At 69.7% G+C, this 17212-nt stretch overlaps 2 protein-coding genes across 3 annotated transcripts; both read left to right on the top strand.

Moving 5' to 3' along the window:
- The first annotated feature begins 215 nt into the window (after positions 1 to 215).
- On the top strand, positions 216 to 4513 carry LOC142088451 (uncharacterized). Its single transcript, XM_075163834.1, has 4 exons — positions 216 to 1155; positions 1535 to 1620; positions 2596 to 2829; positions 3170 to 4513. Exons 3-4 carry the CDS (start codon positions 2608 to 2610, stop codon positions 4511 to 4513), a joined length of 1566 nt encoding a protein of 521 aa, XP_075019935.1. The 5' UTR covers positions 216 to 1155; positions 1535 to 1620; positions 2596 to 2607.
- An 858-nt stretch (positions 4514 to 5371) lies between these two features.
- Positions 5372 to 16626, top strand: CLCF1 (cardiotrophin like cytokine factor 1). 2 transcript variants are annotated; one of them, XM_075162815.1, is made up of 3 exons: positions 5372 to 5582; positions 13931 to 14097; positions 16135 to 16626. In XM_075162815.1, the coding sequence occupies exons 1-3, from the start codon at positions 5468 to 5470 to the stop codon at positions 16624 to 16626; spliced, it is 774 nt and encodes a 257-aa protein (XP_075018916.1). In that variant the 5' UTR covers positions 5372 to 5467. The 2 variants fall into 2 exon arrangements, with proteins under 2 accessions (XP_075018916.1, XP_075018915.1); XM_075162814.1 differs by having other exon boundaries at positions 5469 to 6525.
- The last annotated feature ends 586 nt before the right edge of the window (positions 16627 to 17212 follow it).

Raw genomic sequence — 17212 nt, 5'->3', positions numbered from 1 at the left:
CTGGCCCGCCGCTTTCCCATTGGGCGGCAGCCTGCCTCCGTCCCGCCTTCGCCGCCGGCCGATTGGTCGGCGCGGCCGCGTGACGGCCCGGCGGCGTTCTCGAGCCGGCGTTCTCGCGCCGGGCTTCGCCTCACGTGACCGCGGGCGGCCCCACCCCGTCCTCCGGGCACCCGGCGGCACGCGCGCGCGCGCGCGGCCAAGCCCGCCCCCCCCCCCGTGTGGCTCGCTATTGGGCGGCAGGGCGCAGGCGCTGCCGGCGATTGGAGTGACGTGCCGCTCAGCCAATAGGGCCTCGACGGCGAGCGGCGGGTGTGCTCCCCTCAGCACGGCTCCCCGGCCCCGGCCCTGCTCCCCGGCCCGGCCCCGGGCCCCGGCCTGCCCTCCTCCCGTCTCCAGGCCCTCGCCCTGACCCCGTGGCCGCCCGCCTGCCCCCGGCTCATTCCCTGGGCCTCCTGACTTGTCCCTGGGCTTTCCCCGGGCTCTGTCCCCGGCCTGCCGGGCCCCAGCCCTCTCCCGGGTCCCCGGGCCTCCCTGAGGGGCCTGTGCCGTCCCCGGCGGCCCTGGTAGCCCCAGCCTGCGCCGTGGCTCTCCGCAGGGCCCCTGCAGCCCCTCAGACGCAGCCTGCCGGGGCTCCAGCTGCCCCCTTCTCCCTTCAGCTGCTGCCCCGTCAGTGCCTGGTGAGCATCGCCTCCCGCCTGCCTCCCCCTTCTCTCCCAGCAGCACCCTGGGGTCAGGCTGCCCCTCCGTCAGCTTCACCCTCTCTTCTCGTTCCCTTCAGCTCAGCCTCCTCCATCACGCTGCTGTCGCCAGCCCCTGCCCACACTCCTGGGGCACAGTGCTCCCCGGTGCCCACCCTGGGGCTGGGAAGGGCTGCAGCTCCCCGGAGCCGGCTGGCCGCCCACACGAGGGCGTGTGGTAGCTGGCGGAGCCGTCCTCACTCCAGTGCCTCCCGTGAGCCCGGTGTTTGGGGGACCCCTGCCCCCAAACCCCTCCCGGGCAGTGGCTGAGGGCACATGGGCAAGCGGGAATGCTGTACCCGGGTCTCTCTATCCCGCAGGCGCTGCCGGCTGTGCCGTGGTGGAAGGCGGGGAAGCTCATACCTGGAATGCCGGCGCCGTGTCTGAAGCGGGTGAGAGTATGAAAGCAGTAAAGAGGGTAAGGAGTCCTGCCGGGGAGGCTGGAGCTCAACAAATCGCTTTCCTCACACAGGCAGCCAGCCCGGAGCCACCGGCTCTCAGGTTGGGGCCTCGAGGGAGGCCGGGGGATCTGGCTGCGAGGAACTTGACTCGTGTTCGCAGCAGGGTCCTTCAGCCGGCTCCCACCCGCGGCAGGATCAGCGGCTGCCCAAGTCCCTCCTCCTGGGCTCGGTGGCCGCGGAGCCCAAGCTGAGGGGCCCCAGCGCGCAGCCTGCGGAGCGGGGCTGGCACCTGAGGGGGGGAGGCGGGGAGCGGGGTCGTGGAGCCCCTTTCCCACGGCTGCCGTCCTTCAGCACGCGGCGACGGCGTCCTCCTCCTCCTCCTCTTTTCCGTCTCAGGTGTGCCGCTGGTGCTCAGCGCCTCTCCGAATGCCCTGCGTCCAGGATTTCCGACCCGACGCCCCTCCGCAGCGCATCCCCTCCAGGTATGCAAACTTTCGACCTTTGTGGGGCCGCTCTGCGGGCCAAGCCACGTGTGTGCGGCTGGGCTCGGACCGCAGGCGGGGAGCTCAGGGGACCCCCGGGCCTGCCTTGGCCTGGGATCGGGGTCCGGCCCCCCGGGGTAGGCTGGATCTGCCTCTCTCCACCCCTGGGGTGAGCACTGGCTACCGGCCCCTTCCTCCCAGGAGGAGGAGGAGGAGGATGGGATTGTGTGTGAGCGTCCGTTCCAGCTCTTGAACAGCAGCCGGGCTCCTCTGGAGCCGGCGTCCCCAGGAGGGGCTCTGGCCTCGGGGCTCAGCGTTTTATGGGGCTGCGGATAGGACGCAGCTGGCTGCGGTCGTGACACACACACCTCAGCGGTGGCCAAAGCCACGCGCACCCCTCCCTCTTCCCCTGGCCGCCCGGAGCCAGCGCTGACGAGGCACTGGGGACTGGGCTGGATATGGGCCGGGGGCAGGAGCCTGGCAGCCCTTGGGGGGCTCCGGCACCCCCAGGCTCAGCCCACCCCCGCTCCACCTCTCCCGGGGTCGGGGACCCTCATCCCTGTCACCTTCCCTGCCATCCCTGGGTGCCGCCTCCTGCCCGGTGGGCTCGGGGTCGTCTCCCGGCGCCGGCGGCTGCCCGCTCCCCCGTGAGCCGCCGCTTCCTTCCCGGCACGGCGTCCCGAGCACATGGCGCGGTGCCCTTGCCCAGCCAGCGGCGCGGGGAGACAGACGGCCACAGCTGGGCTCCTGCTCCCTGCCCGGCAGGAGGGGACAGGCGCCTGCCACCGCCGGGCCCAACGCCTGCTCAGTGTCCCCGAGGAGCCAGGACGGTGCCCTTCCTGCCCCAGCCCATGGCTCGGAGGGGCTGCAGGCGGTTTGGGGCTAAAACCCTCCCCGGTGCAGGGCTTTCTGGGTCCGCCCTGGCACTCGGGGCACCCAGCAGCCCCTCTTCTCTCTCTCTCCTCCATCTACCAGGGGCCCAGGGCCATGGTGCAGCCCCGGGATGTCACGAACGGGGCCGGATGCGGAGCTGGGGGGCCGCGGAGGGGTCAGGTAGGAGCGCGAGGGGGCCGCGGGCAGGCGGGCAGCGGCAGTGGCGCGACTGCGAGCGGGCAGACGGCGAGCTGCCCGCCGCAAAGGTCAGCAGTGGGAGGCAGGGCCGGCAGTGGCGCCGGCGGAGGGACCCACGCTGCCCGGGCCGGGACGAAGGTGAGGTCAGCTGCCCACGGCGCTGACGTGGTCCCCGAGGGCTGGGGGGGGACACGGCCTCTCCCACGCGGGGCCGTCGCGGGCTGCGGCTTTCCAGCCGTCTGATCTGCCTGTGCCCCCCCTGGCCCGGGGCAGGGGCTCCATCTTGGCACCACCGGCCGGCACGGCAGAGGCGAGGGGGCTGGGGAAGCCAGGAGGGAGCCGGGGAGGAAGGCACCGGCTGTGGGGGGTGGTCTCACCGCTGGGCTGCTGGCTCTGTGAGGGTGCTGCTGGGCTGGGGGGCTCGTGCCGCATCCGTTGGCCACGTTACCCTCCTCCTCCTCCTCCTCTCTCCTCTCAGGTGTCGGCCCAGCGTGAGCCGTGCAGCCGCGGAGCTGGAAAACTCACCAGAAACGACCTCGGCGCTGCCTTTTGGGGAGGGGACAGGGCAGCGCCGGGCAGCCCCGCCGCCGCTTCGGCGGGCAGGGCTCGACGGCCGCCCCCCACCCCGCCGTTGGCAGCCGCTCCCGCAGCTCCGGCCGCGCTGCAGCCCCCCGGGGACGTGAAGGCGGCTTTTCCCAACCGCTCCACGCTGCTGGCGGGGGCTGTTTGCTCGGGGGGGAAACCAGATACCCTGCACCGCGGCTGGGGGAGCGGAGCGGAGAGGCTGGCCCCACGCCGTGCGGGCAGGGGTGGAGGTGGGGACCCCCTCCGGCACGCTGCCGGGGAACCGGGCCAAGGCATCTTCCCTCGGCGGAGCCGCTCTCCCTGGCTTTCCCGGTGCCACAGCTCCATCCCGGTGCGGGGGCTGTCCCGCCAACACCTCCGTAGCCCCCCACCCTCACCCTCGGGGCTGCAGCACCCACCCCGAGCGAGCGCTGGGGAGCTTTTTCCTCTCCGCGGCTTGCCGCCGCTCCGCAGGGCTCGCCGCCTCGCCTTCCCGGCAGCGCCCTGTGGCCGAGCGAGCGGCGGCATCATCCGGGCTGGAGCAGCGTGCGGAGAATCCCCTCTCTTAACCAGAGGGATCCGGAGCCCCCCCACCCCGCCCCGCCGCCCCGCAGCACGTGTGTTGGGTGCTTCCTCACGGATTCAACACCAAACCTGCGGCTCCCAACCAATAAACCGCCCCGGCGCTGCCGCGCTCCGCGTCCGAGCGTGGTTTATCTGCGCGGGGGTCCCTAAACCCGAGGCCGGCGGGTTCGACACGGAGGTTCCCCCTGGATTTCGGGGAAAGGCTGGTCTCGGCATGCTCCGAGCAGACGCCCCGCTGCTCCGTGCCCTGGAGAAAGCCGGGAGGAGGCGATTGCCGCCAGCCGAGGAGCCGGGTGGGCTCAGACCTGGCCGGGGCCGGGGGCCGCAGTCGGAACGAATCCGCCTTTTACCTCCCGGCCCTTCCCGGCGCTCCCGAGCAGCGCCGGCCGGCCAGCGCCTTTGTTTTAAACAAAGCTTTTTCGGGGGAGCCAACGCAGGCGAGGACGTTCCCCTGGTTGCTGAGAGAGCCCCTTCGGCTTCTCCTGCCGCTCGCCTCCGTGGCAGCACCCACTCGTGGCTGTGGGTCACCCGCGGGGGGGGGGGGGTCTGGCTGTCGGATCGCACCCCCCCACCTCCCCTGTTGCTGCGGGTGACGGGGTTTTATGCCACACTTGGCCCTGGGGGTCTGCCCTCGCCCCGGGCACCCGCCCCACTCATCCCGAGTGGGTTATGAGAAACGCCACGGTCATTGCCAAAGTCCGCACGAGCGCCGGGTCGGGGTTCGTCTTAACGGGGGAGGTTAATTGGGAAGGAAGCGGCTGCTGGCTCCCGCCCCCCACGGGAGGAGTGGGGAGGGGGTGGGGGGTCGTGTGCGGGACCGGGCTCCCTCCCCGTCCCCGCGTGGCCGTGGGACCAGGGGTGCCGGGGAAAGCTCCCCCCGGGGGCGGAAGATCCCCTCCGGTAGCCGGTGCGGCGGCCGTGGGGCTGAGTCGCCGCCGCTCCGATGGGCTCCGGCTCTGCCGCCACCGGGACCCGGAGCCCACCGGGGCCCCGACGGCCGCACTCCCCCCCCCGACCCACCCACCCACCGACCGCTCCCGGCCGCTCACCTGCCGCCGCCCCGGGCCGTCCCGGCGGGGCAGCGGCCGCGGGGCTGCGGGTCCCCGCGCTCCCGTCCCGTCCCCTCCGCTGGCAACCGGGACGGGGGGGTGGGCGCGGGGGACCCCCTCTCTTTACCGGCCGAGCGGCAGGGGAGGGGGCTGGCCGTGCCAGAGGAGAGGCGAGGACAGCCCGCATGTCTGTCTGTCTGTCTGTCTGTCCCGCCACCCGCCTCGCACCGGCCGGCCCTCGCTGCCCGCCCGCCCGCCTGTCTCTGCGCCTCCCCATCCCTCCAGCCGCCCCTCCCCGCTCCCACTGCCCCGGCCCCTGCCCACGGGGAGGGGGGGGGAGTGGGCAGGCTGGCACCCCACGCCCCCCCCCCTTCCCCGTCCACACCCCCCCCCCACGCCCCGGCCCCGCTGCGGGGCGGCGAGAGGAGCCGCTCCGCCGCACCTCGCCCCGCTCCCCCCCCCCACCCCATCCCCTCCCCGGACCCCCCCCCCCCCGGGGACCGGGCTCTCGGCGTGCGGCGGCGGCGGCGGCTTCTTCACGTCGGGAGGAGAAGAGGCGAGAGGGCTCGGACCGGCAAATGGGAGCCGGAGTCCCGCTCCGGTGTGCGGGACCGCTGCCTGCCTGCCCGGGAACCCCCAACCACGCACCCACCGCCCCGGCCCCGCGCCTGTCCCGCATGGAGCTGAGAGCAGGTAGGAGACCCCCCCCACCCTTTCCCCGCACCGACCCCGCACCGGCCCCGCACCGGCCCCGCCGCTGCCACTAACAAAAGCCGTGCGGGAGCCAGAGCCGGGGGGCGGGGGGCGAAAAGAGGGAGAAAAACGGGGGGTGTCCCCCCCCCCCCATCCTGCCCGACCAGCAGCACCCCGGGGACCCCCTTCCCTCCCCTCGCCGCCGCCGGGGCTCGGCTCCAGCCTCCCCACCTCTGCCCGGCGCCGGGACCCCGGGGGTGGCGGGGTGGTGGGGAGGGGAAGGGCCGGGGGAGAGGGAGGGAATGAATGGAGCCCGCTCTTGTGTACAATTGCATCAAATACATTCTTGAAAGCAACCTGGTTCTGCTTAACACTTGAATTTGGAAAAAAAAAAAGAAGGAAAGAAAAAAAAAAAAGAGAAGGGAGGCAGCAGCTTGCCGAGGGTGTATGCGAGCTGGCGGTTTTTTTTTTTTTTTTTTTTTTTTTTTATATTCTTGCATTCCTGGACACCAATCAAAAGAGCAAATCAAGGGAGGTGGAAAGGGGGAAAAGGCGGTGAGCGAGGCAGCCGGAGCGTGGTGCGAACCGTGCACACACTCACACCCCAAAAACCCACCCAGACAGCTTTGCCTTTTTTTTTTTTTTTTTTTTTTTTTTTCCACCTAACACCCAAGCAAACACAAACCAAAACAAATAGCGAGAGGGAAAAGAAAAAAAAAAAAAAACCAACAAAACCAAACCAAAAAAACCCCAAGCGAGCGCAAGCGAGCAAGCGAGCCAGGGCAGAGGCGAGCAGGCGGGCTCGGCCGGCCGCTCGGGGTGCGGAGCAAGAGCCAAACTCCCCGTTTTGGGCTCTTCTCGTCATTCCCCCCCCTGCGCCTTCCGTCCCCCCCAACCCCACCCTGCACCCCGACTATGCTAAATGTTGCTGGGGAGCTCTCAGGTAAGACCGAGTCGCTGGGTGCTGCCGGCCGGGGCCGGGGCGGGGGGGGGCTGCCTGCGCTCTGCCTGCCATGGTTTTTCCTTTCCGAGCCGCTGCTGATTTTAATTTGATGTGATTAAAACGTCTGTCTGGCTTTGGGATTGATTTAAGACTTTCCCCTCTCTGGGTTTGTGTTGGTTTTTTTTTTTCCTTTTTTTTTTTTTTTTTTTTTCCCTTTCGTTCCCTCTTTTCCATGCATGTTTGTGATTACCGGGGAGGGAACCGCCGCTGAGCACGGAGAATTAAACCCCAGGACTGACAGAGGGGAGGAAAATGAAAGTCGCTGGGATTTTTGGGGGGGCAGGAAGAGTTATTTTTCCTGCCCGGGGCTGAATTTCAGGGCTTGCCTCGGAACGCCTTTGCTGGAGCGGGCGAGATTCTGCCGGGAGATGGCAGCGGGATTTTGGGGTGCCGGAGAAATGTCGCTTTCCAGAGGGGAATCGTCCCAAGGGCTGCGGCTGCGGCTGTGGGATGGTTTTGCTCCCCCAAACCAAGCGGCCGCCTCAGGGGTCCCGGGAGAGCCGGAGTGGTTGGGGGGCTGGCTGGCCCCGTGGCACACCGGGATTGGGGGCTCCTTGCCCGGAAAGGACGGGGAAAATGCTGGAAAACACCCTTAAAAGGTCAAACTGTGGACGCCGTGAGGCTCCCTGGGCTCCCACCCGGTGGGACCGGGGCCGGGGCAGCACGAGGCCGGCGCCAGGTTTGGCTCCAGCTCCCGCGGTGCCGGCGTGACGCAGGACGGGCAAAGCGGGGCGAGCGCCGGGGAACCGGAAAAGCGAGGCCGGGATCCCGAATGGCTCCATCGCCCTTCCTCACCCCTTCCTCTCCTCCTTCCCGCCCACCGCCGGGGCCGGTGGATGTGGCCGGGGAGCCGGTGGCACAACAGGACCCGGGGCCTGTGGTCAGCCGGTGGCTGGCACCGGGACGGGCAGGGAAGGGGACACCGAGCCTGGCACGGCAGGAGGAGCCGCGGGGCGACAGCCCGGCCGTCCCGGCCCTGCTCCCCATTCCGGGGCATCCCCAGCCGGCGGTGGCCCAGCCTTTCGGCCCCGGCAGGGCTCGGGGACGCTCGGCAGCACCGGTGTCCCCGTGCCTATTTAGCAGGCTGCACCAGGGCACGGTGGCGGCGCACATCTGGGCTGCATTAGGCGCAGCCCGCGAGCAGCCTCCGAAGGGAAATGCGGAGGGCTCTGCTTACAGGGCCGGGCTGGGGGAAGATTTATGCCCTGCTAAGTGGCACGGAGCTCCATAAATCACCCCCCCCCCGGCCCCGCTCCTACCTGCCTGGCCGCCAGGGCAGCGCCCGTCCCCCTGTGCCACCGGGGCTGGCACCTCGCTGCTCGGCACAGGGTACCCGTGGTCCCTCGTCCGCCTGCCGAGCACCAGCACCAACGTCCCGGCAGGCACATGGGGATGTGCTCGCCCCGGCACAGACAGCGCCATGGCCCGTGGGTGACGGAGGTGTCCCGGGCTTGGCCAGGGTGCCAGGGGACATGGGGCCGGCTCAGGCATCAGGGCACGGCCGTCATCAGCGGGCATGGCCATGCAGAGCCACCGGTCCCACGCTAACCCAGCCAGGCAGTGTCCCCGTGGCATGGTGGCGGCTGCTGGCCGGGAGACGCCAGCGGTGGCAGCGGGTCTGGAGGTGCCAGGGGATGGAGAGGGATGTGCCACCTGGGGTGCACAGTGCCATGTGGCACCGGGCGTCCCCTGCTCCGCCGGAGAGGGGCTGGCCTGGCTCTGGCGCTGGGCTCGCGCCGGTGAAACACCAGAGAGCGGTGCTGGGGTGGGTGCCGGTGGGCGGCCCGCGGCTCCGGGGGGTTTGCGGCTCCGTGCTCTGCGCCCGGAGGGGTGGGAGGGCAGCCGGGGCGCCTTGCATGGCTCACGGGTGCCGTGGCACTGGCGGTGGTGGGTGCCGTGCCCGTGCCGGGCTGGCTGTGCGTGCGGGGCGGCGGGGTCTGGTTGGGATTAGGGGCCTGCGCCCCCCTCGCCGGCGGGGGTGTTTCCATCGTGCCGCTGGCTAAAGCCGGATGGGAAATCCAGGCCCGGCTTAATTACGGCCTCGCTGGAGTCTCCCGTGCGCGGCCGCATTTATAAACACACGGAGGAGACAGGATGTAAACACTCAGCTGCGAGCGCAGGCACGGCCGGGGTGGGGGGGACGCGGGGCCGTGTCCCCCCCCCCCCCGCACACCCACCCGCTCCCCGGCCCCGCACGCACCCGGGACGGCGGCTTCGCTCACTGGGAGTCGTGCGGGGCCAAGGGGCCCGGTGGGGGTACGGTGGGCAGCGGGAGCTGCAGGCGGGGGTGAGGCAGGGTCTGCGGGCTGCTGGGTTTTGGTGGCTCCTGGAGAGGGGGGAGCTGGGAGAGGGGTGGGATGGAGGTGTGGGCTGGGAGCGGGCAGGTGGTATCCCGTGGGATGGGATGGGATGGGATGGGATGGGATGGGATGGGAGGGGAGGGGATGGGGACCCCACTGCGGTGGCCATGGCTGCTGTTGGGGAGCAAGGACACGTGTGTCCTTCCCGTCAGTGCTCGGGGACCGCCGTGACCACCGATGTCCGGGTACAGGGCATACGCGGAGCACGAGCATCCTCACGGCTCCACTGGGCCGGCTCCACTGGGCTGCTGCTGTGCCTGCCCGACGCCACGGTGTCACCTCCCCAGCCACAGCGTCACCTCCCCAGCCACGGCGTCACCTCCCCAGCCACGGCGTCACCTCCACAGCCATGGCATCACCTCCCCAGCCACGGCGTCACCTCCCCAGCCACGGCGTCACCTCCCCAGCCACGGCGGGGTTAAATGCCAGCAGCCCGGGGACACAGAGGTGCCTGTCCTTCTGCCTTTGAGCATCACCCACTCCAAGACCCACGGAGCGGCTGGCTGCCGCCTTGGGCTGCAAAACCGCCCCGTGACGGCGCGCGGGGAAGGGTTAAGCGCTGCCGGTCGGGGTGGCAGGCAGCCCTAGCCGGGAAGGTGGCCGCTGCCTGTTGCCTGCTCCCTGCCTTGCCCGCAGGCAGGGCTACTTTGTCCTCAACGCCGTGTCCGTGCCTGGGGACCTCCCGGGCCAGGCTCTCACGCGAGCGCCGGGAATGGGGCCGCTGGGTGGGATGGGGCTCTGCTCGCCGCTGGACACCGGCCCATCAGATACGGTGGTTCCCGCCGCCGTGCCGGGGGCCGCGGGGCCGGCTCTGTGCGCTGCCCGGGGGCTCCGGTGTGGGGGTCCCCCCTTTCCCGGCTGCCACCCCCGCTCCGGGCACCCGCTTTGCACGAGGATTTCGGGAAAGCGGCTCTGGGCGGCTTGTGGTCGCCCCTGACCTCGGCGGCTCTGCCCACAGCATGCCCGGGGAACAGCTCACCCGGCACCGCGGCTGCGCTCCCGCCTCGGCCGCTCGCCGGGAGGTCTGGCCAGCGCCGGCCGCCCGCGCCGCCGGGAGGGGGGTGGGTGGCTTGCGGGAGGGCAGGGGTCCCGCCGCCGTGCCCGTGGCTCCGTGTGCATCCCACCGAAGGCGGGTGAGCAACATCCCTGCCGCCACGTCTGCGAGGGATGCCCACGGCCGGTGTGTCCGGCCACCCACCGCAGCCCCTCAGCATCGGCAGCAGGGGTGCCCTGGGGTGCTGCCGGCACTGGCTGTCGGAGCCGGGGGGGGGGGTGCCCGGTCCCATGCCCCCGGCTCCCCAGCTGCCCCCAGGGCCGAGCGGGTGACCCCGGGCAGCCACGCCGTGAGCTGCTTACGTGGGCTGGGAGCATCCTGGCGGGGCTCCAGGGCCGGTTTTGAAACCCTCGGGCTCTTCCTCTCCGACGTCACCGGGATCCAGCTGTGCCGGCCCCGCGCCTCCCTCCTCCCCGCCGGGCCGCCGCCGCCGCCATTGTCTGTGCCGGTGCCCAGACATTTTCCGCCCGGCGCCGAGCCGCTGTGACAGGGGTGGGCGAGGGAGGGCGGCTGCTCTGTGGGGCACCCGGCACGGCTGGGCCACCGCCACGGCCACCATCACTGCTGTGCCACCCGCATTGCTGTGCCATGGCTGTGGCTGTGCCACCCGCATTGCTGTGCCATGGCCATGGCTGTGCCACGGCCACCATCACCGCCGTGCCACCCGCATTGCTGTGCCATGGCCGTGGCTGTGCCACCCGCATTGCTGTGCCATGGCCACCGCCGTGCCACCCGCATTGCTGTGCCATGGCCGTGGCTGTGCCACCCGCATTGCTGTGCCATGGCCACCGCCGTGCCACCCGCACTGCTGTGCCATGGCCGTGGCTGTGCCACCCGCATTGCTGTGCCATGGCCATGGCTGTGCCATGGCCACCATCACTGCTGTGCCACCCGCATTGCTGTGCCATGGCCATGGCTGTGCCACGGCCACCATCACTGCTGTGCCACCCGCATTGCTGTGCCATGGCCACCGCCGTGCCACCCGCATTGCTGTGCCATGGCCATGGCTGTGCCATGGCCACCATCACTGCTGTGCCACCTGCATTGCTGTGCCATGGCCACCGCCGTGCCATCCGCATTGCTGTGCCATGGCCACCGCCGTGCCACCGGCATTGTTGTGCCACAGCCTTGGCTGTGCTGTGGCCACCATCGCTGTTGTGCCACTTCCACCGCTGTGCCATGGCCACGTCTGTGCCACCACTGTGCCATGGCCAGCATCACTTCTGTGCCGCCGCCACCACCGTGCCATGGCCACCATTGTGCCACCGCCATGGCCGTGCATCCCGCCGTCTCCTGGCCTTCAGCCATCCACCTCTGCCAGGCGCCTCCCCATCCCCTTCCTCCCTTCTCCTCATCCTCGTGCTCCTCCACCCCGTGCCCCAGCCACCTGCCCGGGAGCTGCCGGCGGCTCCATCCCCATCCCTTCCCTGCCAGCCCTGGCCCCCCCGCGCCCCCAGCCCGGCTCCCCCCGCTGTGTTTGGTTTGGCCGTGGCAGGACCAGGGCTGGTGTAAATCCCGCGTTGGAAACTCGAGCCGGCGGCGGGCGAGGGTCCGGCCAGCCCAGCGGTGCCGGGGCTCGGCCAAAGCAAACACCCGGGGGTGGGTGAGTCACCGTGGCGGGCCCCCCCCCCCCCCCGCCCGGTCCCACGCACGCTTGCACGCACGCAAGGCAGGACAGCGGCACGCTCCACGCGCCGGGACGCAGCGGCACGCCGGGGCCTGGCCGCGGGCAAGCGGCTGCACGCGCCCACCGCCGGGCACGCGGGGCTGAGATGAGCCCACGGTGGGCGTGCGCCGGCATGTGCCGTGTGTCACACATGTCACGGGCACAGTGTGTTACACACCTTCGCGGTGCGTCACACGTGCGTGCTGCATCACACGCATGCACGGGGTATCCCACGCTTATATGATGTGTCATGCATGCACGGTGTGTCACACACGTGGTGTGTCATGCATGCTCCATGTGTCACACACGTGGTGTGTCATGCATGCTCCGTGTGTCACACACATGGTGTGTCATGCATGCTCCATGTGTCACACATGGTGTGTCATGCATGCTCCATGTGTCACACACGTGGTGTGTCATGCATGCTCCGTGTGTCACACACGTGGTGTGTCATGCATGCTCCATGTGTCACACACGTGGTGTGTCATGCATGCTCCGTGTGTCACACACATGGTGTGTCATGCATGCTCCATGTGTCACACATGGTGTGTCATGCATGCTCCATGTGTCACACGTGGTGTGTCATGCATGCTCCGTGTGTCACACACACGGTGTGTCATGCATGCTCCATGTGTCACACACGTGGTGCGTCGTGCACGGCGTGTTGCACACTTGCGCGGTGTGTCATGCGTGCACGGTGCATCACACACCTTTGCAGTGCGTCACACGTGCACAGCGTGTCACACGCCTGCGCAGCGCGCATCGACACGCTTGCATGGTGTATCCCACCCGTGCACCGTGTGTCACACGCCTGTGTGGTACCGGCACTCCTGCACGGCGTGTGGCACACCTAGACGGTGGATCCCGTACCTGCACGGTGTGTTGCACACCTGCACAGCGCATCGCGCACACGCGTGGTGTGTTACACACGTGCAGGGTGTGGCGCATGCTGTACCGCACACCTGCGCGGTGTCACACGCATGCGTGGTGTGTCACGTGCCTGCGCGCTGCGCTGCACAACCGCACCGCGGCTTGCACGCCCGCAGGGTGTATCGCCGGCGTGAGCAGCGTGTTGCACGCCCGCAGGGTTGTTGCACACCCGCACGCTGCTGGGAGCCGGGTACCCGCTGCAGGGGCTGGCACGGCCGGGGCCGGGGTGTCCCCGAGGACCTTCGTGCGTCACCGACGCTTGGCTGCTCCCGGGTTTCCAAACCTCCCGGCGACTCGTGACGGGGAGCGGTGACGCGCGAGGGCACCGCGGGGCTCCCACCGGCCTCGCCTCCCCGGGGGGCCGCTGTGGGGGCTGCCCACGCCGGGAGCCCCCGCCGAGCCCTGCGGTGGTGAGCCGTGCCGGCGGTGGGTCCTCCCGCCGGAGGAGTTGCCAGGAAGCCCGGCTCCGGCGTGCCGAGAGGTGCCAGTTGGCCGGGAGCATCCTGGCCGCGGGCCGTGACCTTTGCACAACCGCCGGCTAACGAGGCCGGAGCGCGTAAGGCCACCCTGACGTCAGGGGCGATGACGGGGACCCGCTCGGCGGTTTCCGGCAGCCTCGGCAAAGGTCACCCCACGCCCCGGCCGCCCCTCGGGGTCCCTGTCCCAGCCCCCCCCCACCCCGTTCCCTGGGTAGGGGTGGTCGGGGGTCCCCGCCGGGGCAGGGGCTGCCGGCAGCCCCGCGGGATGCCCAGCCCGCTCCGGCATTGACGGTGGGTGAGTTGCCGTGCCCAAATATAACCCGGCCGTGCCGTCCCGGCGGGAGCCCCGCGAGCCGCGCTCGCTCCAGACCATATAAAGGATTGTTGCTGCAGCCCGCGGGCGGGAGCGCGCCGAGGGGAGCCCGGGCGCGGCGGCGCTGGCGGGGTCAGTGCGGCAAGGCGGGGGTCCCCGGTGCACCGGCTGTGCCGGCGGCATCGCTGTAGGCTCCTGGCACTGCCCTGGCTGTGCCAAGGCATGAGCTGCCCTGTGCCGGGGCAGGTGCCGAGCTGCTCTCTTGCAGGTGTGGGTGCCCCGCACAGCCCTTCCGTGCCTCAGTTTCCCCACTTGCAGGTGGGTCGCCCCGCAGGGTGAGGTTGAGGGTGGCACGGGGGATCCCCGAGGGCTCAGCAGTGCCGTGCCCGAGCCGAAGGACAGAGCAGCCCATGGTGTCGGGGGGGGTCCTGCCCACAGCCGGGGTGTCCCTGTCACCCCAAACCCAGGGGCGGGAGGAGGTGCCCCCCTCTCCCCCCCCCCCCCCCCATTTTATGCCCCCCCTGAGGCGCTGTGTCCCCGCAGGAGACTCTTGGGGGATCTTCACCTTCCTGTGCGCCGCGCTCTGCAACCTGCCGGCGCTGCCCGCCCTGAACTGCACGGAGGAGCTGGGCGCCGGCCAGTCCATCCAGAAGACCTACGACCTGACCCGCTACCTGGAGCACCAGCTCCGCACCCTCGCCGGCACCTACGTGAGTAGGGGTTCACCCACACCACCCCCCTGCCTGCCCCCCTGCCCTGTCCCGTGGCACCGGGGGGGTTGCTCTGTCCGTTCTCCCCGTGCCCGTCTCCCCTGGGAGATGCCCTGGCTGGTCGGGGCTCCCTGGAGCGGGTACACCCCACCAGGGTCCTGTGCCCACCCGCTCCCTGGCACCGCGCACCCCACGGTCCCACCAGTGGGGGTCCAGCCGGGGCGCGGTGGCACAGGGCACACGTGGACCAGGCACGGCGTGGGGTGGGGGCAACGTGGGGCAGTGCCAGGCGGGGGTGACACGTGGTGACATGCCACCAGCCGGGGACCCCCTGCCTGCACACGGCAGGGTGAGGGCGTGCACGCGAGTGGGAGCGTGACAGCACGCACGTGGGTGTGCACTGGGGTGGCTGCACGCGTGTGTGCCTGCACATACGTGTGTGTGTGCGCGCGCGCGCATCAGTGTGGCTGCATGCATGCCTGCACATACATGTGTGTGCATTGGAGTGCCTGCACACACGTGTGCCTGCACATACATGTGTGCATCCGTGTGCCTGCCTGCATGCGTACCGTTGTGCGTGTACGTTGGTGTGCCTGCACACACGTGTGTGCGCATTGGCGTGGCAGCAGACGTGTGCCTGCACATACATGTGCATCAGTGTGGCTGCACGCATGCATGCCTGCACATACATGCATCTATTGGAGCGCCTGCGTGCACGCGTGCCTGCACACCTGCGTGCATGTGCATCACTGTGCCTGCACATACATGTGTGCACGTGCACGTGTGGCTGCGTGCAGGCGTGCCGCACACCTGTATGCGTGCATCAATGCGTCTGCACACGTGTGCCTGCACATACGTGTGTGCTTGTGCATCGGTGTGCCTGCACATACACACATGCGTGTGCATCGCCGTTCCAACACACACGCATGCCCGTACACACACGTGCACACACAAGACGCATCCTTGCCAAGTCTCCCTGCCCGTGGCTTCCCGGACACGCGTGTGCCGTAGTTACAGGTGACGTGTTTGCACTTATGTGCTCTTGCCCGGTGCCAACGGTGCTGCCCGCCCTTCCCGGGGGCTGTGGGTCTCCCCTGCCGTGCCCGGCTGCACCCATGCCGGGGGCCAAGGAAATGTCTCATCGGCCAAGGGCAGGGGCCCGGGAGCCGCCCTGCGCCCGCCGGGCGCAGGGCGGCTCCCGGGCCCCTGCCCTCGGCCCAGGGTGCAGGCAGAGGTGCAGGCATCTGCCTGTCCCTGCCCGCCGGCAGCACCGGCCCACATGGAGGTTCCCCGTCTCTGCCCTGACGTGCCCCCGGTGCTGCCGGCTCAGCCCCGATGGTGCCGGCACGTGGGGTGACGAGGTTGGCACTGCCGTGGGGGTGGGTGCAGGGGGGGGGGGGCTCGACCTCACCCATGGGTGCCTCCGTGGGCATGATGATGGGGGTGGGGAGACTGGGGGTATGATGGGGACAGGGACATTGAAGCTGGGGACATGGGAGGGAGATGGAGAGATCTGGGATGTGGTGGGCACGTCCACTTGGGTGACATGGGGACCTGGGATGTGGTGGGCACGTCCACCCTGGGGGACTTGGAGACAGGGGACATGGTGGGCACGTCCACCTGGGGGACATGGGGACCTGGGACGTGGTGGGCACGTCCACCTGGGGGACATGGAGACCTGGTGGGCACGTCCACCTAGGGGACATGGGGACCTGGGACATGGTGGGCACATCCACCCTGGGGGACATGGGACGTGGGCAAGGGGACATGGAGACTGGGGACCTGGCGGGCAAGGAGACAAGGGACATGATGGGAACGGGATGTGGTGGGCATGTCCAACTGGGGGACACCGAGACCTGGGATGTGGGAGACATGGAGACTGGGGACATGGTGGGCATGGAAACTTGGGACGTGGCAGGCAGGGTGCCCCTGAGACCGGGGACAAGCAGGGGGCAGTCCCTACCCCGACCCCGTCCTCAGTGTCCCCCGTGCCACCCCCCCCGACGCCTGACAGCCGTCCCCCCCGCTACCTTGCAGCTGAACTACCTGGGTCCCCCCTTCAATGAGCCCGACTTCAACCCCCCGCGGCTGGCGCGCGCCGAGCGGGTGCCCAGCGCCACGGTGGACTTGGACCTGTGGCGGGGGTTGACCGACAACGCCCGCTTAGCCGCCAACTACCGCGCCTACAGCCGGCTGCTCTGCTACCTGCGGGCGCTGGACGGGCAGGCGGGCACCGCCGAGCTACGCCATCGCCTCGGCCACTTCTGCTCCAGCCTGCAAGGTTTGGTGCTCAGCATCGCCGGCGTCATGTCCTCCCTGGGTTACCCGTTGCCCGCCGGCCCCGCCGGGCCCCCCGCGTCCCCCGGCACCCCCGTCGCCCCCAATGACTTCCTCAAGAAGATGGATGATTTCTGGTTGCTGAAGGAGCTGCAGACCTGGCTGTGGCGCTCGGCCAAGGACTTCAACCGCCTCAAGAAGAAGGTGCCACCCGCCGTGGTGACGCTGCGCCTGGAGGCGAGGGGCTTCTGACCATCCTCCCCCCCCCCCCGCCCCTGGTGCCCCCCCACCCACCTCCCCGGGATGGGGACAGGGCTCCTCACCCCGACAGGCCACCACATGTCCCCATGGCCACCTTGGTGTGCCTTGTGGGATGGGGCTCCTGTCCCAAAGTGCCACCAAAGTCACCCAAGTCCTCCCTCCATCACCAGTGTGCCTTGAGAAACGGGGCTCCTGACCCCAAGTGCCACCAAAGCCACCCCATGACCCCCCTCCATCACCAGTGTGCCTTGAGAGATGGGGCTCCTGACACCAAAGTGCCACCACAGCCACCCCACAATCCCATCATCACCACACTGTGCCTTAAGGGATGGGGCTCCTGACCCCAAAGTGCCACCAAAGGAACCCCATGTCCCCCCCTCCATCACCACACTGTGCCTTAAGGGATGGGGCTCCTGACCCCAAAATGCCACCAAAGCCACCCCATGTCCCCCCCATCATCACAGTGCCTTAAGGGACGGGGCTCCTGACCCCAAAGTGCCACCAAAGCCACCCCATGTCCTCCCACCATGACCAATGTCCCTTGAGAAATGGGGGTCCTGACCCCAAAGTGCCACCT

The sequence above is a fragment of the Calonectris borealis genome, chromosome 14 (assembly GCF_964195595.1).
Source record: "Calonectris borealis chromosome 14, bCalBor7.hap1.2, whole genome shotgun sequence".
Classification (NCBI taxonomy): Eukaryota; Metazoa; Chordata; class Aves; order Procellariiformes; family Procellariidae; genus Calonectris; species Calonectris borealis.
This window is presented reverse-complemented; position numbering and strand designations above follow the sequence as displayed.